Source organism: Phodopus roborovskii, unplaced genomic scaffold (genome assembly GCF_943737965.1).
Source record: "Phodopus roborovskii unplaced genomic scaffold, PHOROB, whole genome shotgun sequence".
NCBI classification, from domain to species: Eukaryota; Metazoa; Chordata; class Mammalia; order Rodentia; family Cricetidae; genus Phodopus; species Phodopus roborovskii.
The window spans coordinates 329484-356118 of NW_026125851.1; the positions used below are offsets into that span (position 1 = coordinate 329484).

The 26635-nt window shown below is 49.9% G+C and overlaps 1 protein-coding gene across 2 annotated transcripts in view; it reads right to left on the reverse strand.

Moving 5' to 3' along the window:
* The window catches only part of Adamts10 (ADAM metallopeptidase with thrombospondin type 1 motif 10), a 28473-nt gene extending 3052 nt beyond the window's left edge, over positions 1-25421 (reverse strand). Inside the window, exons 1-24 of one of the 2 annotated variants that reach the window (XM_051178792.1) lie at positions 25127-25417; positions 21295-21482; positions 20746-21092; positions 19530-19686; positions 18294-18511; positions 13449-13532; positions 13198-13343; positions 12516-12559; positions 12279-12384; positions 12044-12190; positions 11766-11907; positions 7688-7795; positions 7230-7375; positions 7072-7135; positions 6003-6105; positions 5595-5728; positions 5365-5488; positions 3405-3485; positions 3148-3311; positions 2923-3049; positions 2706-2835; positions 1164-1368; positions 669-845; positions 425-587 (exon numbers count right to left, since the gene is read on the reverse strand). In XM_051178792.1, coding sequence (XP_051034749.1) covers positions 425-587; positions 669-845; positions 1164-1368; positions 2706-2835; positions 2923-3049; positions 3148-3311; positions 3405-3485; positions 5365-5488; positions 5595-5728; positions 6003-6105; positions 7072-7135; positions 7230-7375; positions 7688-7795; positions 11766-11907; positions 12044-12190; positions 12279-12384; positions 12516-12559; positions 13198-13343; positions 13449-13532; positions 18294-18511; positions 19530-19686; positions 20746-21092; positions 21295-21382 — 3205 coding nt within the window. In that variant the 5' untranslated portion in view covers positions 21383-21482; positions 25127-25417. Of the gene's footprint in view, positions 1-424; positions 588-668; positions 846-1163; positions 1369-2705; positions 2836-2922; positions 3050-3147; positions 3312-3404; positions 3486-5364; positions 5489-5594; positions 5729-6002; positions 6106-7071; positions 7136-7229; positions 7376-7687; positions 7796-11765; positions 11908-12043; positions 12191-12278; positions 12385-12515; positions 12560-13197; positions 13344-13448; positions 13533-18293; positions 18512-19529; positions 19687-20745; positions 21093-21294; positions 21483-25126 lie in introns of those variants that run through there. The other variant, XM_051178793.1, reaches the window with a different exon arrangement.
* Between the last annotated feature and the right edge of the window lie 1214 nt (positions 25422-26635).

A 26635-nucleotide genomic window follows, 5' to 3' on the forward strand; every position in this document is an offset into this window, starting at 1 on the left:
TCAGTGCCTGAGTTGGGCTGGGGCAGAGGCAGTAGCATCCTTGCATCCAAGCCCTGGCTCCCATCCCTAGCACTGCAAAAATTGGGTGTGGTGGTGAAGTCCTGTAACCCTAGCACTTGGGATGTGGAGGCTGAAGAACCAGGAGTTCAAGGTCATCCTTGGTTGTATGTTGAGTTGGAAATTAACCCAGGCTACATGAGGTCTGAGGTTGAATCTGGGACCCCCATGATGGAAGGTCAGAATCAACTTCCTGCATATTGCCCTCTGAGCTTCACAGGAGCCCCAAGGCAGATGAATCCTCATCTCACCCTGAATTATGCAAAAAATAGTATTTGAATCACAAGGACTAATAATCAGGAAACTTGGCCCATGCTCACTTGTGGCTTCTCAAAGCCTGGTGCTCTTTTCCCCTGGGTCCACCTACCTTCTGGGCCATCCCCAGGGGGCACCACGCTGTCACACTTGGCCTCACACTGCTGCATGGTAGATGGCCGCAGGGCCTCTGTGCACTCTCGAGATGGCTGGCCTGTGTGGCTGGTGCAGCGCACTGTGCGTTGCTGCTGGCCGAGGCCACACTGTGAGGAGCACTGAAGAGAGGAGCCACTGAGTCATCTCTCTAAGACCACTGTCCTCACCCTTATCTATCCCATGGGGCGGAGCCCACCTACCTCACCCCACTCGCTGGTCACCCAGCGGGCAGGAGGGCAGCGGCGCAGGTTACATCGCATAGTGGCTGGTGGCTTGGCTGAGGGAGGGCAGTGCCCTGGGGGCAGAGTGGACCGCTGATCTGCACTCTTACAAAGGACCACTCGATGGCGGAGGCCAGGCCCACAGCTCGGGGTGCACTGCAGTTGGAAGGGGTGCTAGATCAGTGTGACACGAGGAATGGACAGGTAGCTGGTGGCCCCTGTGCTGTCCTCCAGCCCAATTGTTACCATGTCACCCACAAGCCTTACCCCCTGCCCCAGGCTAGGACCAACTTTCACACCCAACGAGAGAGACCAAGCCCAGAGTTCGGAAGTCTTGGGACCCACAATGCACCTCTCTTGATCATGCTAACAGTGGGGCTTGGAGCAAAACAGCTTCAGCAGCTTTTCCACACAGTACAGTTCCTGTGTGCTTTGCGCATTGAGAGTGGGTTGGGTGGGAAGGTGGAAGCTGACCTCAGACCACTCCAGGGCTGCCCACTCGGGAGGGCACATTGGGCCCTGGCAGGCCTCCAGCACGGGTGGGCGTGGCTGTGGACAGGCGCTGTCGTCTAGGGCTTTCTCCTCTGCAGCAGACACGCGGCGTTGGCACACCACTGAGCGGCTTCGCACACCAGCATCACAGCTACGGCTGCATCGCGACCAATTTCCTACAACCCAACTGTGGGGGTGGAAGGACCCGTCTGAGTGATGCACAGGGCAGGGCAGCTCAACCAGCGAGCTTCTGGTTTCACCTATCCTGGCCTTCCCCAAACTGGCACTAGGCAGCTCCTCCCTCAGAGATCACCGTTACCCTATAGACACACTTCAGACAGAATGGAGGGCTATAAAGAGAACCATTTCTTGGGCTATTAGCTTGATTAGAGCGCACGGTAACTCAGGCTGTAGAACAATTCAATATTTTAATTGCTTTTTGGTGTATATACGTTTGTGTGTGTGCATGAGCATGTGTGCAAATTACAGTGCCAGAGGTGACTTCAAGTATCTTCCTAAACCATTCCCCATATATGTGTGTGTGTGTGTATGCATGTATGTATATATATTTATTTTTATTTTTTTAAGATAGTGTTTCTTGATGAACAGAGCTCACTGGCTGGCTAGCCTGGCTGCCATTCCAGTTCCAGGGATCTTCTGTCTCTGCCCTCTCCTCCTAAACTAGGGTTAGGTGGTTAGGGGCCTGCCACTGTGCCCACATTTTTATTGGGTATCTTACTTGTGACTCAGGCACTTGTGACACATCAACCGAGCCATTTTCCCCCAGACCTTGTGTGATTTAAAGTTTTAAAAGACTTGTCTTTATTTATATGTGTATCTTTGTGCATGTCTGTATGAGTGTGTGCACACATGTATGTGGAGGGCACAGAAGAGGGTACCGAATCTCTAGGAGGCAGAGTAACAGGCATTTGTGATCCATCTAACACTGACATCCGGGTCATAACTCTTCATGATTAAGAAGCAAGTGCGCTTAAGCCACTGAGCCATCTCTGAAATTCCTGCTCATTTTTTGGTGAGACAAGATATTAGGTAGCTCAGGGAGGCCTCCAATTCACTAGGTCATCCTGATTGACACAGAACCTTTTTCCCCCCATTTTTTAAGGCAGGGTTCCTCTGTAGCTTTGAAGCCTGTCCTGGAACTCACTCTGTAGACCAGACTGGCCTCAAACTCACAGAGATCCACCTGCCTCTGCCTCCCAAGTGCTGGAATTAAAGGTGTGTACCACCACCACCTGTCTGGCACTGAACTTTTAACCCTCTGTCTCAGACTCCCAAGAGCGGGGATTACAAGCATGAACTGCTACATTCAGCTGATAATCTGGCTTTGACTTTCATCCTCCTGAACACTTGACACCTTGACCCCGTGAGCCCCATGTTTCCAGTACTCATCCTACTGTCACCCCAATCCTGTAATGATCCACTCACTCCTACAAGGACTATCCCTGATTGCAGAGAACATTCCCACCTTGCGCTGGGCCTCCTTGTCCCACGGAGGACACTTACTCTGGCGGGCAAGGTTCTGTGTTGCAGGCACGCTGCCTCTTGGGCAATTTGCTGTGGGCACTGCAGTAGTGTGGGGCCACTGCTGAGCTGTCCAGCTGATTTCGGCACTCCACCACTTGAACCTGGCTGCCTGGGGGAAGGGAGAAGCCCTCTCAGCCCGGGCCAGCCCAGAGGAGCCCAGGTTGGCTGCAGTGCTAGTCCCGCACCCTGTCCTCACCGCCTGCACACTGGGCTGAGCATTTGGACCAGGGGGCATAGTGCCAGGAGTAGGGAGGCAGTGCATCCCGGTCAATGGGCGCATTGAAGCGGTAGCGGAGGGCAGGCAGTTCTGCCTGGGCCAGCACCTGGAGGTATAAGGAATAGTCATAGGAGGTGTCATGGAATCCCCCTCCCCATAGAATGCTCTGGTCCTCCCATACTTTGCCCCCAGCTTCATTGTTACCATAACTATGAGAGATGCATTAATGGGCCCCAGGGCTTCTAGGCTCTGGGCCTGATCTGGGCCCTGTCGTAGATGAAAGGTGGTCCCAGCCAGGGGAAGGCGGTGAGGTTGGGGGGTCCCGGGTAGTCCCTCCAGTAGCAGAGATTCCTGGTCCCCTTTTAGGGCTGAGGTAGAACACAGTAGTTAGAACTGAAGTTACTTTGCCTGCCCTCCAACTCCCATAAAATCACAGTCCACATCCCTCTGTCTTTGCTTACCCAGGTGACTAAAGGACAGGTTCAGATCTTGGATGAAAATGTGGACGGAGCCTTTGGGGATCCAGATGACATCCTCATACCCTGGGTGGTAGAGTTCAGTTGTCACCCACTCAGCCTGCCTCCACACCCACCTGTGTCCCTCCCCCTCTTCCTTCACACCTGATGGTTGCATCGAGCCAGCTCATGCTACGTGCTTAGAGGATATATCACAGCAAACTCATTCAGACCTTATGAAGTATGCAGATCATCACATTTCGTTTTCTCCGCTCCCCGTGTGTGTGTGTGTGTGTGTGTGTGTGTGTGTGTGTGTGTGTGTGTGTGTGTATGTGTGGGGGGGGGATGCATGAGTGCCATGGTGTGTGTAGATCAGGGGACAATTTTAAAGAGCTTGCTTTCTCCTTTCACACGTGGGTCCTGGGGATCAAATCGAAATTCTCATGCTAGCACTTCCCTGACTGAACTATTTACCTCCCTCGTTGTGTTCATTGTACAGATTATACACTGAGGCTCAGGGGAAGCTATGCAGTTCACCAGGGCTTTACAGGTCAGAAGTGGTTGGCTAGAATTTGAACCCAAACTTGCTTGCCTCAGAATGGGCAGATCTAATTCCTCATGTCTCACTGACCAGTGAGGTTGAGCTGAGGCAGAGGGGAAAAGAGTATCACGGAAGTCGCAATCCATATAGGTGACAATGAGATTTGCGCATCAGAGCTAGTCTCCCATGAGGCACCAAGAGTGACTGCTGGGCTGTGACTACTACATCTTTGTTCACCCATACTCCCAAGATTCTTAGCTTCTATGCCTGGATCCCCACATTGTCCTCTCTGTGTTAGATCCTGCAATCACCTTCCCCTTGGGATGTATTTCTGCTTCCTAGTCTAGTCAATGTCCTTTTTTGTTTTCTTTTCCCCAGACAGTGTTTCTCTGTGTAATAGCCCTGGCTATCCTGGAACTCGCTCTATAGACCAGGCTGACCTCAAACTCAAGAATTCTGCCTGCCTCTGCTTTCCAAGTGCTGGGATTAAATGTGTGGGCCACCCCTACCTGGCCAAATAAATGTTCTATTCTAACTAACTAACTAACCAACCTACCAACCAACCAACCAACCAACCAACCAACCTACCTACCTACCACTAATCTAACCCTGCCTAGAGAATGACACACATATTCTGCAACTCATTCTTTGTGGGGTCCCTGCCAATCAGATATTATCTGGCCACAATCGCTCTGGTAGCACTTTCAGCTCTGTCATCCTTCTAGAACCCTCTTATCTCATCCCTACTCCCTGGGCACTCTCTTTCTCAACCCAAGCTGGAAAGGATGTTCTGAACACCCTCCTAGTTCCCTGACAGTAAGACCTCCCATACTGGTGTAGAGTTCCCCAGTGCCTTACACTAACAGGATGGAAAGTGACCCCTTGCTCCCAGGATACTGGAGGGGAGAGATCTGAGTCCTCCATCCCAACCTGTGCATTTCTGTAAGCCAGGTCCCAAACCAGTGGCTAAGGAAGGCCCTTCCTAATTATAACTGTGATGGGTTAACATGAGTTGTCAACGACACAGGTCCTGCAGTCACGTGGAGACAAGTCTCTGGGCATGTTTGTGTGGGTTTTTTTTTAGATTGGGTTAACAGAGGTGGGAAGGTCCACCTTAATTGGCAGCACTGGTCCAGCCTGCACAAAAAGGAGGAAGAGAGCTAAGCACCACGATGGACCATGACTCCGAAAACTGCAAGCCATATGAAATCTTCCTTCAGTTATTTCTGGTGAGGTATTTTGTCTCAACAACAAGAAAATAAAGGGCAATTCTATGTTCCCAGGACTTTTGGGGTCCCCAAGGCCTTCACTGTAATTCAAATGCCACAGGATCCCCAAAGTCTAAGATGTCACTGGTCTTGGCTACTATAATGAGGCTAACTCTGATCCCAGCCACAGGAGGGAAGTAGAGGCAAGGATTCTTACCATTTCCTGGCAAAGCTGGGCTGAAGACCCCCTCGATGGTCTCACAGGCACTGCCGTCACCCCCACACACTCGGCATTTGTCCTCTCGGAGATCAGAACCTAGGACTCGGTCACAGCCCACGTGCTGCACAGGAAGACAATGGTGGTGTTGATGGTGTCATGGAGATGCCCCTCCCCCTGCTAAACTTCTCCCCAACCTCTCTTGCCTCCTCCCTGGGAGTCTCCTCTACCTTGCACTCGCCACTGACACAGATGTCCACTGTGTCGGGGCGACAGGGTGTGCCATCCACCACAGCTGCTGCTCTCTCCGTGTAAAAGTTGAAGCCTTCTGCTAGGCAAGTCAGTGAACAGGCCTTCACGCCCCCTGGGGGGCATGGCCCCATCAGACCTGGAGCCAGGTCACCCTGGAACTCCCTGTCTGAGGGGAGGTAAGGACAAGAGCAACAGACCCAGGACCTGACACCATGGGCAGAGGGAACAGCAATGCTTTCCTACATGTAAAGAACCATTGAGTTGTATCAAGGACTGAGTTAAATCAAGGACACCTGTTTCCCTGGGCAAAAGATGAGGGCTCTGTGAGTCTATAAGCCAACTGCTGTCATCCTCAATGGTCCACAGCCTCTGGGAGGTTCACTCACCCCCTCGATACGTCTTCCAAGTGTAGAACTTCCCACGGAAAGGAACACTGTCAAATTCAGAGCATTGCATTTCTCTGAAGTCCTGGGAGCCAGGGGGACAGTCCTGGGGCAGATGTAAGGAAGAAGTTAGGTGGGAATTGAATGAATGAGGCAAAGTCTAGGTGAGAATGGATGGGCCACACTAGCCATGAAGATGCACGAGATGGCTTGTGCGAATATTTGTGTTTGTGCTCATGTCTGGGTACTGGGCATCTGAACTTTGGTCCTGATACGTGCATTGCAAGCACTTTACCAGGTAAACCATTTTCCTAGCCCTTGTATATTTGCTTTTGAGACAGGCTCTTGCTATAGATAGGCTAAGTGGGTCTCAAAATCATAATCCTCTAGCATTATAGATGTGCATCACTGTACCTGGCTTGTGAGATGGGACCTGGGTGATTCATTAAGTTAAAGCTGAGCTGGGGGTAGATGCCTGCATTCTGAGTTCAAGATACAGGATGGAGCTGGTTTGTGGAAAAGGGCTGAATTATTCTTGTACATGAGGGGTATATAGATGCTCTGATAATCCCTATGCAGGGGACCACAAAGGCCACTGTTCATTCCCAAAGCTCTTCCTGACCTCAGAGTATCCCTTCCTCTGGCTTGGTGACCTGCACACCTAAACATCTCTATGATTAGGTAATAGAGCCATCTTCAGTCAAAGGGAATCCCTACATTTAAGGAGGAACTGGTGGGACGCCAGAGGGCAACTGAGATTGGGGAAGGCACACACTCAACATGGGCTTCAGAAGGATGCTGGTTCAGTGAGAGCAAGCTCAATCAGGCTTTGACAGATGACAGTGAGTAGAGCTGGGTTTTGATTCTGAGGATAACTGAGCTGTGAAGTGTGAAGACACTAAACTGTATTTGGAGTGGGGTTGGGGGAGTGAGGGCAATTATTTTGAGGGAGCAATTTCTATTGTGAAAATAGTCTGGATCAGATGGCAGAGGAGGTGCTGGTTTGAGGGAGACTGATAGGATGAGGTGGGGGCAAGGGAGGGAGGCTGGATCAGGACCGTGGGGGACTCACATCGGTGTTGCAGGATCGGTGCCTCCGTCTCTCGCCTAGACAGTACTTGCCCCCAATGGTCGGCCTGGGAGGAGCAGGGGGCAGTGGGGAGAGATGAATAAGGGGGTGATGGACATTGGGAGTTGCCTCACTGTAGGGAGAAGGTCCCAACGGCTGACCTGGGGCTGTCGCAGTGACGACTGGAAGATGACACACCACCACCACACGACCTGCTGCAGTCACCCCATGGAGTCCACGGGCCCCAGGCTCCATCTACACCCTCTGGTCGAGACCCAAAGGGGACACACACTCGTTTGTAGCACCACTGGGTAAGAAGTTGGGGGGTGGGAAGGAACGGAGTGAGTGTGACTTTGCAGAGTTCTACGCCTCTTCTCTGTCTGCCATCTCCCAAATTACAGGCAGTCCCCTCTGAAATGGGGAGGATGTGACAGGAGGAAAGGCTGGATTGAAGGCTGGAGTTGGGCACACTGGGTCACAGCTTGAATCCAGAGCATGGCTAAGGAGTAACACTGTTCAATTAGCAGACACGGCTTAAGAAGAAACAATATAGGGACCTATTAAACAAATGCGAGGGGCGAGGGGCAGGGCCCAGGGAAGGCTCTTAGCTGGTACGTACCCCTTTGTCGATGGTGTGCGTTTGACACAGTGTTCCCTCAGCAGCTGGGATGCTATTGGTGATGCACCGATTGCTCTTGCTCAGACACCACAGTTCACTGCAGACTTCCTGCAGAATGGAGGAGACCTCTCAGGCCCATCGTTCCCCACAGGCAATGCCTTGGAGGACCCAATCCTAATGATCCCCCTTGAGGATCATGGCCTGATACTTCTCTTTTGCCAGTATGTGTAGAACACTTATACTTGCTATAAAAACTCCTTTGGGCATCATGAGCCCTATTTCAGTGCAAGAAAATCAAGATGTGGTTTGGAGAGCTGGCTCTGAGGTTAAGAGCACTGGCTGCTCTTCCAGAGGTCCTGAGTTCAATTCCCACATGGTGGCTCACAGCCATCTAAGAGATTTGGCGCCCTCATCTGGTGTGTAGGCACACATGCCAGGACACTATACACACAAGAAATAAATTTTTAAAAAAAGAAAAGAAAATCAAGATGTAGAAAGACAAGATCCTTCCGGGCCATGATGGTGGCTTATCAGGTACAGGCCCTTGCCGCCAAGCATGAAGACCTGAGTTCAATCCCCAGGACTCAAGTGGTGGAAGGAGGGAACAGCTCTTCAGTGTGATCTCTTAACCACACATACACTATGGAGTAAACACACCCAAAAGAAATAATGTAACTTTACAGAAAACATGGTTACCAGCCAGATGCCTCACCACTTCTGTGGGGGTAGCCTAGTCTAACTCAGATCTTTGAAGTAGGTATTGAATCTCACTGATTTCAGGTCCTTCCAAAATCTGGGACTGTGGAAGCAGGAAGGATTTTCACTTCCTTTTTTGGACACAGGAGAGGACAATTTAAAAAGTCAGCTGGCTCAGTGCAAGAGTTTCATGTGTCATTTTTTCAGCAATGAGTGTGTGTCTGCGGCAGGCTCAGACTAAGTCTATGGGCCATGCCATTACTTCCTCTGAGTCCTGCTTGGGCTGGCTCAGGCTGTTTTTGTTGTACAAAACAGAAGCAATCCAGAAAGCTGCTCTGATCCTTTAGGTCAGTGGTTCTTAACACAATCCTGGAGGGGTCAAATGACCCTTTCACAAAAGTCACATATTAGATATTTATATTACAATTCATAACAGTAGCAAAATTAGTTATGAAGTAGCAATGAGAGTAATTCTATGGTTGGGGGTCACCACAATGTGAGGAACTGTATTAAAGGGCTTGCAGCTTTAGGGAGGTTCAGAACCATTGCTTTAGGTCAAGGTTAGTGTCCTTGGAGAGAAGCCCTACCAGACTCAGGGATGGCCACATTTCATGAATATTCTCCAGCCTAACTCCTACCCCACCCTCTTAGAATCTTTCTATCCAAGCATCCATCTATTATCCTCTTTGAACAGATCCCTTCCAAGTCAATTCCCGAGTTCCAGGCCAATGAGACTTGCATTTGAAGTAACCAATGGCTGTAAGAAGGTAGCCTTCTAGGGTCAGCTCCCTGCCCCCAACACTCCTTCAACAACACCCACTCCATAGAGTCCCTGGCTTACTTCTGCCACTTACAAGGGCACACCAGGTTTTCCAGCTAGTAATAATTCCTAGGCCAATCCAGGTGTCAACTTTTCACTGACTTGCATTTCATCACCTTATCTGGGACTGGTTTTTGTATCTATAAGATGGCCAGCCTAATGGCTGCTTTCTGACAAAATCAATGAGATCGCTTACATAAATGTCCTCTGACTAGATAACAATGGACATAGATAACCCAGGACCAGGGGCTAAATTCTTCACATACATCAACCAATTATTATTGACAAAGGCTCTTTTGTAGCCCAGGATGGCCTCAATCTGATATGTAGTCAAGGATGACATTGAACTTCTGAACTTTCACTTCACAAATGTTGGGCTCGAACACAGGCTTCATACATGCTAGGCAAGCTTGCTACCAACTCAAACCCAGCTATCAACCAATTTCCATGCAGTACATGATTTTCTACTATGCCAGGAAGATGTTATATTTTCAAATATAAAAGTTTCACAGTCTGGGGCATGTGTGTGATACACATGCAGATATGCAGTTATTGTTTGCCACATAAGCATCAGGATCTGAGTTCAATCCCCAGAACCTGCTATAAAAGCCAGGTCACGGAGCTGGAGATGGCTTAGCAGTAAAGAACTTGTTTGTTACTCTCGCAGAGGACCTGGGCTTAGGTCCCAGCACCCACATAGTGCCTCCCACAGCCTGGTGCTACTATCATCTTAAGTTGCAGGACACAGAAGCCATTCAGAGGGCCCAGAATTACTTAGAAGGTTCTGTGGTGACCAGCCAAATCAATGTTTTGGATGGGGCAAGAGTAAAAATGTCTGGTAGTGTACAGCAGCACAGACCTTTGATCCCAGCAGCAAATGAATCTCTGACTGTGAGGCCAGCCTGGTCAACACAGTAGTGGGATCCTGTCTTTTTTCTTTTATTTGTATATTGGAATCTTGTGTACATGTATGTATGTGTGAGGGTGCTGAATTGCCTGTAACTGGAGTTACAGTTGTGAGCTGCCATATGGGTGCTGGGAATCGAACCTGGGTCCTCTGGAAGAACAACCCCTGTTCTTAACTGCTGAGCCCTTGCTTCAGGATGTGTTTCTTGGTCTCCCAGTGAGAGGAAGTGAGGAGCAGTTTGACAGTCACCTGCTCTTTCGCATCCGTCTTGGGGAATAGCTGTGTAAGTGCAGAGGCTTCCTGGGCTGGGGTCACTAGGGCGATGGCTGAAGGGCATCAGAGACTGTGATTACGGAAATGCTGGAGTGGAGCAGAGCAGGGGCTAACTTGTCCAACTGTCACCAAAGTAGGAAGACAGCAGATCTCCAGCTTTCAGGAGCTGCAAGGGGAAGCTGGGAGTGGGGTGCCCTGCACCCCAGTTCGCTTCCTTTTCTCCTGGTGTGTTACTGTATCACTTTCTGCCTTATTCCCTTGAGATAGGGTCTCTCACAGGACAGCAAGGCCTGGTGATCCTACTGTTTCCCCCTCCCCCAACGGCACTAGGGGCACTAGAGATAGATAATGGCTGCACCCACTGTTTCAGAACGGTGCTGGCATTCTGAACTCAAGACACATGTGTGTATGTGCAAGTGCTCTTCCCCACTGAGTCATCCTTCCAGTTACTCAGCTCCTATTTTAGAGATAGGGTCTCACTGTACACAGCACTGGGAGGCCTGGAACTCATTAGGTTGTGAAGTCAGACAAGTAGGCTGACTTCAAACTCACAGAGACCCACTAGCCTCTGCCTCCTGTGTGCTGGGATTAGAAGTGTGACACATACCCCCACCTCTGCCCCAGCCCACTTACTGATGCTAAGATGAAACTTTGAGAGTCTGAACCTCAGGGAAGATAGGGGAGTTGCTCAGAGTCCCTGGAAAGTTCTCTCCCGTTCAGTACCAAGGAGACAGCCCATCTCTACCCACCAAGAGATCTGGATATGCTGCAGCCCCCAAGTGGCCTTTTATGGGGAACAAAGGGGGCTCTCCCTAGCCCAGTCCTCAATTTAGCTGTCTGGACATGTAAAACACACCCCTGCTTCCCTTGGAAGCACACGGGCAAGTGGCCCACATGCTTGTGTTGAGTGACCCATGTGCTTGTTGAGGCCAGAGGTCAACCTTGGCTTTGTTCACTGGAGCTACCCATCTTTGAAACAAGGTATCTCGCAGAACCTAGATTTTGTCAAGTGGCCTGTCTGGACAGTGAGCACCAGGGATCTCTCTGCTCCTGCCTGCCCAATGCTGGGTTTATAGACATGTACTGCCATACTCACTTACATGTGGTTTTGTTAACCAAACTCAGATCTCAGGCTTACAGAGCAAACCCTTTCCTGACTCCCTCCCCCCAAGCCCAAGCCCAGTATTATTCTTATTCTCTATCTGTTGATTTGCTTGGCATCTGGATACTCCATACACTCTGGTCCTCCTAGGTCCCTAGAGGGAGTCGCGTGTTCATTTTACTCCTTTCCCCCTGCTTCTCCGGGAGGGTGTCCTGGAGAAGCTTCCCACCCTGTGGCCACCTCCCCTTCCCAGGAAGGAAAGCAGGAAGGCTCTCTCTACCCCGTATTTACACTGACGCGATTTGACTCCATGCTGGAATCGGCACTGCTCATCAGCATCATAGGCTTGGCCGGGAGCCACCGTCGGGTACACGAAGTCCTGTCTGGGAGGCCGGTTATTCAGGCAAAGTCCCAGGCCTGAGCTGTGATAAGAAGAAAACAGCTATAATGCCAAGGGGCTGCAAGGCCATGACCTCAGGGCTATACCCAGTTAGGTGGGTTGGGGGAGTCAGCTCCCCTGACATGACTGTGTCCCCACTGAGGGGCATTGTAGCTCACTCCAGAAAGCTGGTGATGTAGTCTCGACTGCAAGATGACCACACGAATGGATTGGTCTTCATGGTAATGTGCGCAGCCATGAGCTTTGCTGGGTCCTGACCACGGGCCCCGCAGCCGTTCCCAACACCATCGTGATTCATGCCGAATCTGAGGAGATGGGTGTCAGCTCTGCTAGGCACTAAAGTAACTCACCTGCTCCTCTCACCCTTCCCTACCCCGTGTCCCCTGGCCTCACGTGTGCCCGATCTCATGGGCAATGGTGAAAGCTGTGGCCAGGCCGATATCTTCATTGATACTGCAGCTCCTCTCTCGCTCACACATGCCACCCACAGGGGCCAGGCCTGGGAAATGGGAACATGGGGTGGGTCAAGGGACCCATGGCCCTACTGGCTAGGTTCTATCCGCCATGGGACATCTCACCCCAGGATTAAGACCACCCTCCATAGTGCCTGCAACCGATGGGACTTGGTACCTAGAGTGCCACAGGGTTTGTTCTTGTAGATGCAGATGTCATAGCTGTGGAAACAGATGACAGTGAGATGGTTGGGTAGCCTCCCTGGCTGACGCCAGAGTTCTGGGGAAGAGGGTGTGAGGGTGTGTGTGTATACACTTGTGAGTGTGAGCTACAAGATCTTTTGGTCCTGGATGGACTTGAACTCTCCATGCAACCAAGGATGACCCTGAGCTACTGATCTTCCTGCCTCTACCTCCCAAGTACTGGTATTTTAAGTGTGCATGAATATGCGTGGTTTTCTATGGTACTGGAGATGAAACCCAGGGCATCAGGAATGCTATTCAAGGACTCTTATCAGCTGGCCCTGAATTCCTTATTCTCCTACCTCCTCCATTGCTGGGTTGCCATGACTGGTTTTCAACCCTGGGTTGAATTTTGCCTAAGCCTCATACTGTGCTAATCAGTTGGTCTGGGGGATGCTGACAATAAATGACTGACAGTAAATCAGTGACTTACTGAAGGAGTGTGTGGCTAGGGCTCAAATGTCAATCTTCCATTTTCAGGTTCTCAGCATCCTTTCTCCTTGGTTCCCAGCCCCCTTCCATCCACCATCTCCAACTGTCCCACTTCCTTGGACTCTGATGACCCTTTCTCCATCATCTCCATTGGCCTTAGCCCTGGAGTCCTTCCTGCTCCTTACCGTGTGATGAGCACGGCTGTGTCATGGTTGGCCACACCGTTCTCTGGGATGGCGTTGCCATGGCCACTGTGGCTCACAATGGATTTCTGCCACTTACAGAAGCTGTCCAGTGACTTCCCGGCATGGTGGGTGATCTCCAGGGTGGGCTGGGGACAGGAAGATTGAGGTGCATGGGTGCCCTGCCACTCTAGAGACAACAGGCAGCAATGGTGTGGATAGAGAAAGGGTAAACAGCATTCCAGATCCCGCACCTGGTCCTCCGTGAGCAAGATGAGGCGAGTGACAAGGATGTTGACGATGTTTCCCAGACTCGAGTCCTGGAAAAGTTTGGCAACCTGACCTCCAAGAAACAAGAGAAACCGAGTCTTAAGAGGAGCCCAGAACACTAAAGGACAGAACTGTGGTGATGACCCAGTTGGTAAAGTGCTTGCTATACAAGAATGAGAACCTGAGTTTAATTCCCCAAACCCATATTAAAACAAACAAAAGGCAGGCATGGGTGGAACCCTGAGGGCTCACTAGCCAGCCAGCCACTTAAATGTGCAAGTTCCAGGTTCAGTGAGAGCTCTTGTCTCAAAAAGTAAGATAGAGAACAAAAGCCCCACCCATAATCTGAGGAGCTATTGCCAATTGATGGTTCCTAGGGGGAGAGAGAGGCAGTTTTCTTCAGGGATACAGTCCCTGCTTGGTTGTCCATACATATACGGGAAGAATTAACTGGACTCAGCAGGTTGAAAAAAACCAAACAAACCAAAAAGGATCCAGGTGTGGTGGCACACTTTAAATCCCAGTACTCAGGAGGCAGAGAGTTCTGGGCCAGCTAGGGCTACATAGTGAGACCCTATCTCAAGAGAGGGGGGGGGAGAGGTGATGGGGATGTCTTCTGTACATATGTTTCTCTTATTGGTTAATGAATAAAGCACTGTATGGCTAGTGGCCAGGCAGGAAAGTGGGGCTATCAGAGGAGGAGAATTCTGGGAAGAGTAGGCAGAGAGGAGTCATCATGTGAGCCCAGGAAGAGAGGATGCCAGTCAGGCATTCTCCAGTAAGATACGACCATGTAGAAATATATAGATTAGTAGTTGTGGGTTAATATTAAGACAGAGCTAGACAATAAGAAGTCCAAGCCATTGGTCCACAGTTTCATAATTAATATAGCATCCATGTGTTTATTTAGGGCTGATGCAGCTGGAGGACCAGGCTGGCGGGAAGAACCATCCACTACAGAGAGGAGGGGGAGGAAAAGAAAAGAGTAGATGAAATTTGGAGGGAGAAATGGTGGGAAAGTATGGGAAGAGGAGTTGTGGGGGAAGAGAGTACAGGGTGTATATGATCAAAACATAATGTATACACATGAAATTCTCAAGGTTCAAATAAAAAAATGTACATATAAAAGATGGAGAGCCACTGAGGAAGACACCAGTGTCAGCCTTTGGCCTCCACCCCCACCCCCACATGCCTCTCTGCCCTGAAACTGAAGAGCAAAAGCAGTGATAGTTTGCTTTGATTAAGCACCTACTGTGTGCTGGGTACCAGGTAGAGTGTGCTGCCTGTATCATTTCACGAACAGATATTATTTCATATCCACCTTAAAGATGAAGGTGCTGATGTACAGAGAGCAGGGACCATGGCTGGTGGTGCCATGGGTGAGATTCCAGTCTGCATGGTTTGCTAGCAGGCCTCTCTCTGACAGTTGCAATTCAGTTTCTCTCTACTTGTCCTCCATCTCCTGCTCTTGTCCCCTCCCTACCTAACCAGCAGTTGCATGAAGGATGTATTCGTGTCCTTACTCCTCTGCAGTCTGAGGGTACCAACTTAAGCATCAATACAGGAAGGTGGAAGTTCAAAGGCAAGAGACGACGGAGAAGCAGTAGGCAGGAAGAAGTGGCCTAAGGGTTAAGTGGACCCGAGATGGAGATCAGGCAAAGCAGAATTCTTGAGAGTCTTGGGATATCCTTGTCTTACTGGAAATTCCCAGGAGGCGGGGAAAGTTTTAGGAAATTTTGAAAGCCCAAGAAAAGATGGGGGACTGGGAAGAACATAGAGACAATGTTAGGTCAACATTGTATATTATTTATTAGTCTGCTAAACTTTGTCTTTAAAATTTTTTAAATTACATTTGTGTGTGTGTGTGTGCGTGCGCGCGTGCGTGCGTGCGTACACTTGCATGCTCCTGAATGTATGGATGTCACACATCTGGAGGTCAGTTTTCTCCTTCTACCATATGGGACTCAGCCAATAGAACTCTGGTTGCCTGGTGCAAGCACCTTTACCCACTGAGCCATGTCGCCATGTCTCTTGCTGGTCCTTGTCTCTTTCTTTGCTTCAATAAAGCAAGAACCCATTCATCAAATCTTCTATATGCTGGGTGTTCTACCACTAACCATCTTCCTCTGTAGCTATTATAGACCCTGCTAACAGGGGAAGGAGTTGAGGACCAGCAAGGCATAGGTCCTTGATCAAGTTCTAGTACAGGAACTGAGTATAGTCAGCACTATGTAACCCTGGACTCATCACTCATGGAGTCAGCCAAGCATAGATTAAATATATGGACAATGGGGGGGGGGAAGGTGGCACACTATTAAATCCCTACACTTGGGAGGTGGAGGTAGGAAGATATCGGGTTCAAGGCCAGTCTCAGTTACATAAAGAATTGAGTCTGGACTAAATAAGGCCTTGTCTAAGGACATGAAGGAGAAGGAGAGGGAGGAGTAGAAAAAGAAAGAAAATATCTCACAAAAATTTGCATGGTGGGCAGTTGGTGAGTTGTTGTCTAGACACAAAAATCTGAGTTTGGATCTCCAGCACCCATATCTACAATGACAGTGCTGAGGGAGCAGGGACAGGCAAATCCTGGAGCTCACGGCCAGGCCAGCCAGGTCAGCCAGTTGGTGACTCCAGGTTCAATGAGAGCCTTGTCTCAAAAACTAAGATGGAGGGGCTGTAGGGACAGTTGAGGAGTTAAGAGCACTGACTTTTCTAGAGGCCGTGGGTTCGATCCCTAACACCCACTTGGCAGCCCCAGCTGCCTATAACTCCATTTTGAGGGGATCCAATATTCTCTTCCAGTTTACAAGGACTCTACATGTACATGGTGCACAGACAGACAGATATTCAGGCAAAACACCCACACATACAAAATGACAAATAATTAAAAAAAAAAAAACCAAGATGTAGAATTGATGAAGACATCACTATTCACCTCTGGCCTCCATATACATGTGCACATACATGACATATATATATATGCCAACACATGAATACATATATATGCCACATATGCACAGAATCACATGTGTACCGAACAATAAAGACTTCCCCTGGTTATTATTCTGTAATATGTAATTCTCTAAAGCTAGTTTAAAGTCTTTGAGAGGATGTGCATAGGTTATATGAAATTCTCCATAGTCTAATGTGACAGATAAACCCCTGGAGGCTTTGGCATTTATAGGAGTCTTGGAGCCAACTGCCGCTAGACACAAAGGGATGGTTGCAGATCTGAGTGTGGAACAACAAGGTTGTCTGTGTTTTGTTTGTTTTGTTTGAGACGGCCTCACTATGTAGTCCTGGCTGTCCAGGAGCTCACTGTGAAGACAAGGATAGCCTCAAACTCAGAGACCTTGTGTCTCTGTTTTTCAAGGGCTGATATTGAAGGTGTGTACTACCACACCTAGCCAAGGAGGTTATTGAGTGTGAATGAATAGGTAGGAGCCTGTATGTAAGAATACTGCATGCATAGGTGTGAACCTGTAAATATATTGCTCACTTAAAAAATGCTCACTTATTTGCATGGGGAGGTCACAGAACAACATGCAGAAGTCAGTTTGTTCCTTCTACAGTGTGAGTCCTGGGAATCAATGAACTCAGATCTAGGCAGCAAGCACCTTTATGTGCTGAGTCATTCTGCTGGCTCTCTTGCTTCTTATTTTAATTTTTTAAATGTGGGTTCTTAGGCACAACAAAGCACTTTACTGACTGCACCATCTCTCCAGCCCCTGCAAGTTTATTTTTACATAAAGCAAACACTTATGTTGCACCTACCATGAGCTATGCACTCTTTTATTTTTTCAAGATTTATTTTATTTTTTAATTATGTGTATATGTGGGTGTCTGCATATGAGTGTGTGCATGTGAGTGCAAATAAGCAGAACTGGCCAGAAGATGGTGTAGGACCCCCTGGAACTGGTGTTTTTTTGGTTGTGGGTTGCCTCATGTAGATGCCGGGCTCTGAATTCGGGTCCTCTGTGGTAAGTACTCTTTATCACTGAGCCATCTCTGCACCTTCCCATGACTCCTGCTATCCTGTGCTCTTTTGGTATTTTTTAAAAATATGTATTATTTCTTTTTAAGTATATGAGTGCTCTATCTGCATGTCTGCCTGCACACCAGCCAAGGGCATTGGATCCCGCTATAGATGCTTGTGAGCCACCATGTGGTTGCTGGGAATTGAACTCAGGACCTCTTGGAAGACCAGCTGGTGCTCTTAACCAGGGAGCCATTTCTCCTGTGCCTTGATACAATGTCTTTCCCACAGCTCAGGCTCATCTTTGACTTGCACTTTTTATTCCTCCGCCTCTAAATGCTGAGATTCTAGGAGCTGGGGGATCCCAGAGCCTTGTGTGTATTAGGCATGCCATGCACTGTTCTAAATGCAGTATCTGTTCACTGAGTCTACTGTAGTCTTTACAGGTGGTTAACACAAGGCAGAGAGATAAAGTACTCTCTCACTCAAGGCAGTGGTTCTCAACTCATGGGTCCTGCATATCAGATACTTACATCACGACACAACAGTAGCAAAATTGCAGTTTTGAAGTAGCAACAAAATAACTTTTTGATTGGGGAGTCACCACAACATGAGGAACTATATTAAAGGGATTCAGCATTAGGAAGGTTGAGAGCCATTGACCTAAGGCTGCACTTAAGCCCAGGCAGGCTGTATCCACTAGAGCATCTGGCCCTAGACCTTTCTCCTCACTCTTTCCTCTCTCCACTTTATTGTTCTGGCCCCTGGTTGCAGATCAGCGGTGAGGATATGACACCTAAAGGCTAGCTACAGGTCCCCAGGACTCTGGATCCAGGAAGGGGGAGGCACTTACAATGTTCATGATGGCCAACACATACTGCTCCACGTCTCTCCGCCCATGGTAGGCCACCATCATCTTGTCGGCTACTACGAGGGTCTCCACATAGCGCTCCCTGCTAACTGACCGCTTCAGGCCCGGCTGGCCTCGCTCTGTCTCATTCCCCAGGGGCCTGGCAGGTGGTGGCTTCAGGGTACGCAACCACCATGGACGACCCTTCCACGGTTTCTCATCTGGAGACAAAGTAGAGCCACTGTGCACCTATTGCTGGTGGGTCACAGAACTGCCTGACAACTGTCATACAGAACTCTAGGCTACCTGTGATTCTTCTGCCTTAGTCGACGGCATTTTTTCTTGTTTGATTCCTTTGCTTCCACCTTCCTAGTACAGTGATGACGGGTTTGTGTTCTCACAATGGCTTCATATAGCTTTCCTATTCTCTCACTCCCTAAATGTCCTACAGTTACCAGTCATGTTTCGAATGATTGTATGAACAGTGCCTGTGCCCTTTAGCAGATTGACTGGGTGTGTGTGTAGAGGCCAGAGGTTGATACTGCTACTGGGCATCTTCCTCGATTGTTCTCCACTGTATATACGGAGGCATGGTCTCTCATTAGAGCCCAGAGTTCACTGATTCATCTAGTCTAGTATCCAGCGCCTCTAGGGATCCCTGTCTGTCTCCCTAGTTCTGGGGTTTTAGGTGGCCTCCCATACCTGCCTGGGTGCTAGGGATATGAATTAATAAAGTCTGGTCCCCTTACTTGCATGGTGAGGGTTTTACGCCCAAGCTAATTCCTCAGCCTGGCTTCTGTGTGCATATTTTGTAGGGCCTCATGCAACTCAGGTAAGCATTCCACCACTGAACTTACTGCCAGCTCTTGTCACTTTGGTTTCATCACCACCCAAGTGTCTACTCTGACCACTCTGCAGCTTAATTGTGTGATCTGGCAATAATTCTTGGTGAGGAATGTTTTCCCCACTTAACGCCTGTCTCAGACAACTGGCCACAGCAATGACGTGTCACTCCACTGCCTTACAGCATCACCCTCTTAGTAACTACATCCTTTCAGACCCCCTGCCCGCAGATGAATGGAGCTCTCGAATGCAATAGCTGTTCTTGCACAACAGTGTCTTTCCTTATTCTATAGCACCCTGTTGACCTTCGGGGTAGAAAAACTCTGCTGCCTGTCTTCGCCTCAAAGGAGTAATACCATATGACCTCCCTCCCCATCCCCAAAGACACAGGAGTACCTCTCACTCCACAGGCTGTGTCCAGATGGGGGTGTCGCAGAGAGGAACGCTTGTATACCACGTGGGGGCCACTCTCTTCTGGGCCTCGGCGACCCTTGGGCCCACCTTGTAGGGGCTCAATGAGATACTCTTCCTCGCCTGCCACAATCAGACCATGCTGGGTGGGGACAGAAAGCTCAGTTCAGGCTCTGATATCCTGGACCTCTCTCTACAATCTCATCTCTTTCTTCACCCTTTTCAGGACTAGGAATCAAACCTAGGGTCTTCTGCATGCTAGGCAAGCACTCTACCACTGAAATATATCCCCAGCCCCTTTTATTTGTCTGGTTCTTTTTTTTTCTGAGATGGGGTCTTATGTAGCCCAGGCTGTCTAGGAACTCATTGTAGCCCAGGCTGGGTGAAACTCACTATGTAGTTGAGGATGACTCAGAACTTCTGTCTCCACCTCCCAAATGGTTGGGATTATGCGCTTGTATCACCACATATCTGGTCTGTATTCTGTCTGTCTTTGTGTGTGTGTGTGTACTCTGTAGAGTGCCCAACCTGAGCACTCCTCCAGACACGGTCTCTCACTGGATCTGGAATTTGCTGTTTTCTGGTTAGACTGGCTGGCTATGAAGCCCTCCAAAATCTGCCTGTCTCTGCCTACCACCTAGCACTCCAGTTACAGGTGTGCAGGGTAGGGAGCTGAACTCAACTCCTTGTGTATAACTGAACTCTACTGAGACACCTCTTCCTCAGAAAGGAAAAAAAAAAACTTTAAAAATAAAATTTCATTATTTCTCCCCTTTCCTCCATTCAACCCCTCCTACACTTTTTAATTCCTTGAAAGTGTTTTAACATTTATTTGGGTATGGATGTGCACATGCCACAGCACAAGTGTGGAGACAGAAGACAACTGAGGGAGTTATTCTCTCCTTCCACGATGTGGGTCCTAGAAAGTGAACTCAAATCTTCAGGACTGGCAGCAAATGCCTTTATCCATTGAGCCATCTCACTGGCCTTACTATTACTGACTTCATCATGCTATGCTACTTGTCTATAAGGCTACACATTTTCCTTTAAGTACATCTTTGGCTGCATCTCAAGGGACTGATGAGCTCAAAATAGTTTTAAAACAACCCACTGATTATTCCATTCTGCTGATCATGCGATTTTCTTAACTTCCAGAAGAAAAGTGAGCATTTCCCCCTGCTTCCCAGAATCCTCAGCTCACCAGGCCCCCACAGGTGCTGATGGCCACGTGGGAGCTACCAGCCTGTCCTTGTAGGTGGCCAGCGTAGAGGCAATGGACTCGGGCAGCCTTCTGCCAGGCCAGGCCTTCCCGTGTCCAGTATTCCACGGAGACGTGCCCGGCCAGTAGACGGGGGCTGCGGGTCAGATTCAGCAGGAAGTGAGTGCTGGGTGCGGCCACCTTGTAGAACAGGCGAGACTCAGCTGTGGCCCCTGTACCCCGACGCTGCCTTCTGAGGGCAGGTGGAGAGAAGGCCAGCATTGCCCCGTTGTGGTCCACACGGGTTGGGAAGGCAATCTCATAGCTCTCCAAGCTGGATAGGAGTTCATCTATTGGTAGAGGGAGCAGAACACAGGGGTGGGTCCCTGAGGCTGAAGCCAGTGATGCTGGCATCACCCATCCCTGAATCCAGGTCACCTATTCTGCCTATATACTCCCCCAACCACTGCCCACTGACTTCTTTTCTCAAGGACCAATTGGCTTCCTTAGTTTCTCATTCCCTTCAAATCACCACCAGTGGATGTTTCCTACCTTGAGATCTGAAGGCATGGGTGACCTTGAATGTGAGGCCCAGCCCCAGGGCAAGGGCCCAGCGGAGGATCTGGCAGGCAGAAGCCATAGGGGCTACGTGTCCACATGTCTCTCCCCAGCCCCGGCTGCTGGCAGCCCCTACAGTGCTGCCTCCCCCTGTTCACAGTCTGGGCAGCATCACCGGTCTCCTGGGAAGAGAGACTGAATCAGGAGAGGCCTTGGTCCCATTGCCCAGCATAGCTTGTGCTAAGGCCCCTTGCCAGACTAAAAGGGACATCCTGCAGCCTCTCTCTCCATGACCAAGGCACTTCTATCAGAAGATTCATGAATTGTTTTAGTATTTATTTCTATGTCCCACCTCCTCCCCATCCCCAATAAATGTAACTTAAAAACAAAACAAAGCAATTGAACAAACCAATCCCTGAAACCAAACAAAAAACTCAGGTCATTTGAAAACTGGGGCAATGGTCAGGGAGAATTTCAAGTCCCCCAACATCTTGGAATTTGGCTTTGGAACCCTAGCTACAGGTAGTTTCTCCCCCCCCCCCCCTTCGCACTCCCCTTATTCCTGACTATCCTGCTACTCACTCTTTTGATCAGGCTGGCTATGAACTCAGAGATCCACTTGTCTTTGCCTCCTTAATGCTACGATCAAATATGTGTACCACCATGCCTGGCATATAGGCAGGTTGTTAATGTCCTTTCGCTTCACCCTTCATTCCTAGCCTTGCTCTTTCATTTTTTAAAAATCACATTCCTTTATTTTATGTGTATGGAGGTCAGAGGATAACTCTCGGGAGTTGGTTCTCTCCCTTCCATCATGTGGAGCCAACAGGATCCATCTTAGGTCATCAGGCTTGGCAGCAAGCTCCTTTACCCACTGAGTCATCTCGTTTGCCCCCTAGCACTGGTCTTTATTCGGCTTTTGCGCTCAGATCCGGCAGGCCTGTTTCTGAGGCATCTGCCCCAGGCTAGTCTGTTGCAGAGGCTTCTTTGGGCTAACTGCTCTGTGCTAAGCCCCTTCCCTGCCCTCTGCTCTCCACCCTCCACCTCCTCTTCTGTGCAAATCCAAGCCCCCCTTAATCACACACTGTCTTGTTTTCTTTGCATTCCAGCCAAGTCTGAGAGTCGATCCCCAAACAGGGCAGTTTGGCAGCAGAGAGAGAAGCCGGAATTCTCCAACATACTAGCGGAGAAAGCCACATTCCCTACTTCTGCTTGGGTCCTTCCAGTAATAGCAGGCTCTCTCACAGATATACTGAGACTGCAGTTTTGTTCAGCCAGGCTCATGCATACCCTTGGTTGGATGGTGATCCCTTTCATCTTCCTTTCAGTCCCCATTTCTGGTGGTGGTGGGGGGGAAGGGCTCAATAGTTAGTATAATGTTGAATCCTGTGTATGGATTCTTCAGTCAATTGGCAATGGGCAAGGGACCCAGCCCGAAGAGGCACAAAGGGAGAGAGGCAGGGTGATCTAAAGCCCTAAGCTTTGTTAGTTTGAGACAGGATCTCATACATCCCAGGTTCACCTCAGACTTTGTATGTAGCTAAGAACTTGAATTTCTCATTCTGTTGCTTCCACCTTCCATGCTCCAGGATGCCACCATACCCAGTCTGTGCAGCGTTGGGGTTCGAACCCAGGCCTCAAAAGCACTCCAACTGCTCTATATTCCCAGCTTCCTTGAGATGAGTTTTTGGAGTTGAAAGTTTGCTGAGTTTTCTTATCCCTTACTTGGGCCGGTTAATAATCCTTTCTCTGTTCCTAAAGTGACATCCCCCACGTTTCCCAAAACTCTTCTTCCTATTCCTTCTTGCCTCTTTCCCACTGCTCCTTCCATGGAGACCTCAGCTAAATCTGAAATCAACTCAAGTGTCAGGAGAGATAACTCAGTAGTTTTGTTCCCTCCCAGCACCCACTTAGGCAGATCACAACCACTTATAACTCCAGTTCCAGGGGATCTGATACCCTCTTCAGGCCACCATGGGCACCTATATAAACATGGTACACATAAACTCATGCCAACACAGACATGTACACATTTATATACATAAATATATACTTTAAATATATTTAAATTTTAAAAAGACTCTGATCATGATTCGGTCTGACCTTAACTACCCTGCTTCCATTCAAGGTAGCCATAGTCTCAATGCAATTGAGGCAGGCGACCCAGCCCGACACCTCTGAGTCTTTCTCATACTAGTCCTACCAGGGGTAGAAATGGATTGTGGTGCCCTTGAGACCTTAACCCCGAGCCCTCTATTCTTGAGCCCCACCCCTCTCAATAACTACATAGGCTATATCTAGTGTTTCTAGCTCAGGTGGGGCTTCGAAGCAGGGTAGAAAGACCCCGCTGGGTGAGTGGCAGATGGAGATGGGTAGTCACCTGCCCACAGGGTAGGAGTGACACATTCCCAGATCCCAAGATGGGGCTATGGGACAGATCACAGAGAAGTCAGCAGGTCTGAGGGAGACAAGGCCCATCAGAGGATAGGTTCCAATTGAGAGGGGGCACAAGATCACAGAGGGGGATCTACACTCTGTGTATATGTGCTTGTATAACTCTGGTGAATGTGTGTGTATGTGTGTGTGTACACCTAGGCTTGGCTCAATCCTCCCTTCAAGCCTCTCCTCCAGCAGGCTGGAGGGGGGGGCAGGGCTGGAGGAGAAAATGCCTCCCAGAAAATATGGCTCCATCCCATCCCTGGGATCCTGCAGGGACCAGCACTCCACACCAAGACCTCTGTAGGCCAGGCTGTAGGGAAACCCTGCTGCAGAGGCTTTCCTGTGGAGGATAGAGTCTCTTTGGCCAGGCAAAGGCAGCCACCAGCCTGGAGCAGTAGGCTCCCTCTAGGCATTGCACATCTGGCCTGGCTGCTGTGAGCAGACAGACAAAGGCCCAGCCAGAGAGGAGGCCTGAGGGGGAGGGGGCTGTGCTGGTCACTACCCTTATTACCACCAACCAGCTGTTAATTAAAGTGTGTCTCCCCCAAGTAGGAGACACTCAGATTAAGAGTACCTTGGCCTAGATGACCAGCTGAGGGGAAGTAGCAGCCTCAGTCAGACACAAACACACACTCACATTCTATAGGGCAACCATACTTGTATAGCAGGAAGGCCTGGTTCACTAAAACCCAAACACACAACTACATAATCTCAAACCTATGTATACAGAAACACATATTCCCACACGGACACCCAGACAACCCACAAGCCCAGACAAACATGTATATCAGAGGCATATGTGCACACAATTATACAAGCCAAGACAACTCACAAACCCAAGGCCCTACACACATCACACATTGCACACCACACACTCATTTAACACAGAAAGCCAACACACACACACACTCAAACGCAAACACACAGGCATTTCTACTAATCACACTCTAGAGAAATGCAAATATTCAGACAGACACACTTGGCATTTACACACACACACACACACACACACACACACACCAGGCAGTTTTCTGAGTTGCAAACACCAGTTTACTATCTCTTAAGCAAACACTCAACACAAAGTCGCTCCCAGATACTGACAGCCACAAAGACACACAATCCGCAGAAGCACAACCACTTGGATACGCGGTTGACCCCGAGCCCCCAACTCCCACCGCCCCCAAACCTGAGCCAAACCAAACAGGAATTATGTATAGCACACTTGGGGACATCCCGCACCAACACAACACACGCACAGCGGGATCCATGCAGCGCATCTGCGGCCCCCCCACCCCCGCTTCCCCGACACACACAAGGTCACTCAGTCACTCCTGGTCATTGCACTCCGAGGACTACGCTGCCCAACTGGGTCCCCGATCTTCCGTACCTGTGTGCCCGGGGCCTCTGGTCCACCGTGGCCGCACAGTCTCGCCGCCCAGCGCGCAGGAAGGGAGGGAGCGAGCGCGCGGCGGCGTGGCCGGGGGAGGGGGCGCGGGAAGGCACTCACTTCCTGAGCAGCCTGCCAGGGTTATAAAAAACCCCCAAACCCCGCCCGCTGCTGCTGCCGCGGCCGCCGCCGCCCAGGGCCTCAGGCTGGACCCGTGCCAAGGACCCCGGAGCCCGGGTTACCCCGCCTTGCGAAGGGCGCCCCGCACGGGTGGAGATGCTGGGGAGGAACTTGGGGTGGGAGTTAGGATGGGGAGTAGGGGAAGGTTGGGGGGGGGAGGAGGAAGCTAGGGGCGGGGATAGACGGCCGGGGTGAGGGGAATGAGATGGAGAGTGGGGGAGGAGAGGGCGCACACAGTAGGGGGATGGGCTGGGAGACCGAATAGCTTGGATGGGAGTTAGGCGGAGATGGTTGGTGGGGGGGGGGGGAGGGAAGGAGAGTTTGACTAGAAAGAGGTGGAGGAGATGGGGGCATAGAGGAAGGGGCAAAATTGAGTTGGGGGTGGCGAGGGGGATGGGACAGGGGAGAGCCCACTGACTCGCCTCCATTAGCCGCATCAACAACAGCTGTTATTTATTGAGGGCTGGTCCTTGCTCAAGCAAACATTTATTGGGCGCCTCCCCGTGTGCCAGGCACAGTGCCCGAGGGTGAGTGAATAAAACTCGGTTGGGTCCCGGCCTTCACAAAGCTCCCGTGTGGGGGCTTTGATCGGCCTTGGTTCTTCCCTTGAGTTCACTACTTTAACTCTACTAGTAGACCAGTCCCATTTTACAGATGTGAAAACTAAGGCCAGCCAGGGGTGTCGTGGTCATCTTTGGGGCACAGTGCTTAATTCAAAAGGAGTCGGTACAGGAGGGAGATGACCAGAACAGTGGAGCAGGGCTGGGATTCCAGCCAGCTTCATCCCAGGCATGATTGTGGGAGTGCCAAACTGTTACCCATGGTCTCAGAATTCCAGGCCTGGCCCCCAGAGACAGCTTTGGCCTTGGCCTTGACCATCTCTGATTCTAGGTTTACTTATTCTTAGAATGGGGTAATGACAGCCTTTGTGAGGAGGAGGGGAGGAAGTAGGGTGGTTGTTGGAGGGAACAGGGGAGTTTCAACCACAAGCATTCGCTCTGTGCTGGGTTCAGCTAGGGATACAGGTAGCACACTGTCTCTAACCTGAACTTCATCTTGAATGTGGAAATGACATATTAGGGTTCATGCATACAGCATGGACATCATACCGGGCCGGAGGAGCAGCTAACTCTTAGATAAGGCATTCGCTGGAACTCCTACCCATCCCTGTCCTCTACTAACTATATTGCTCCCTTGGGCCCCTTTCCTGGCCTGTCTTCCCTAGCTCTCTTGCTCTGTAGAAAAGGCAGCTGCTTTTGTCTTCTCAAGTTGTACTAGTGCTGAAGGCCGCTCCAGCCAGCTGTCCCCAGTCCTGGGATTGCGTCTGGC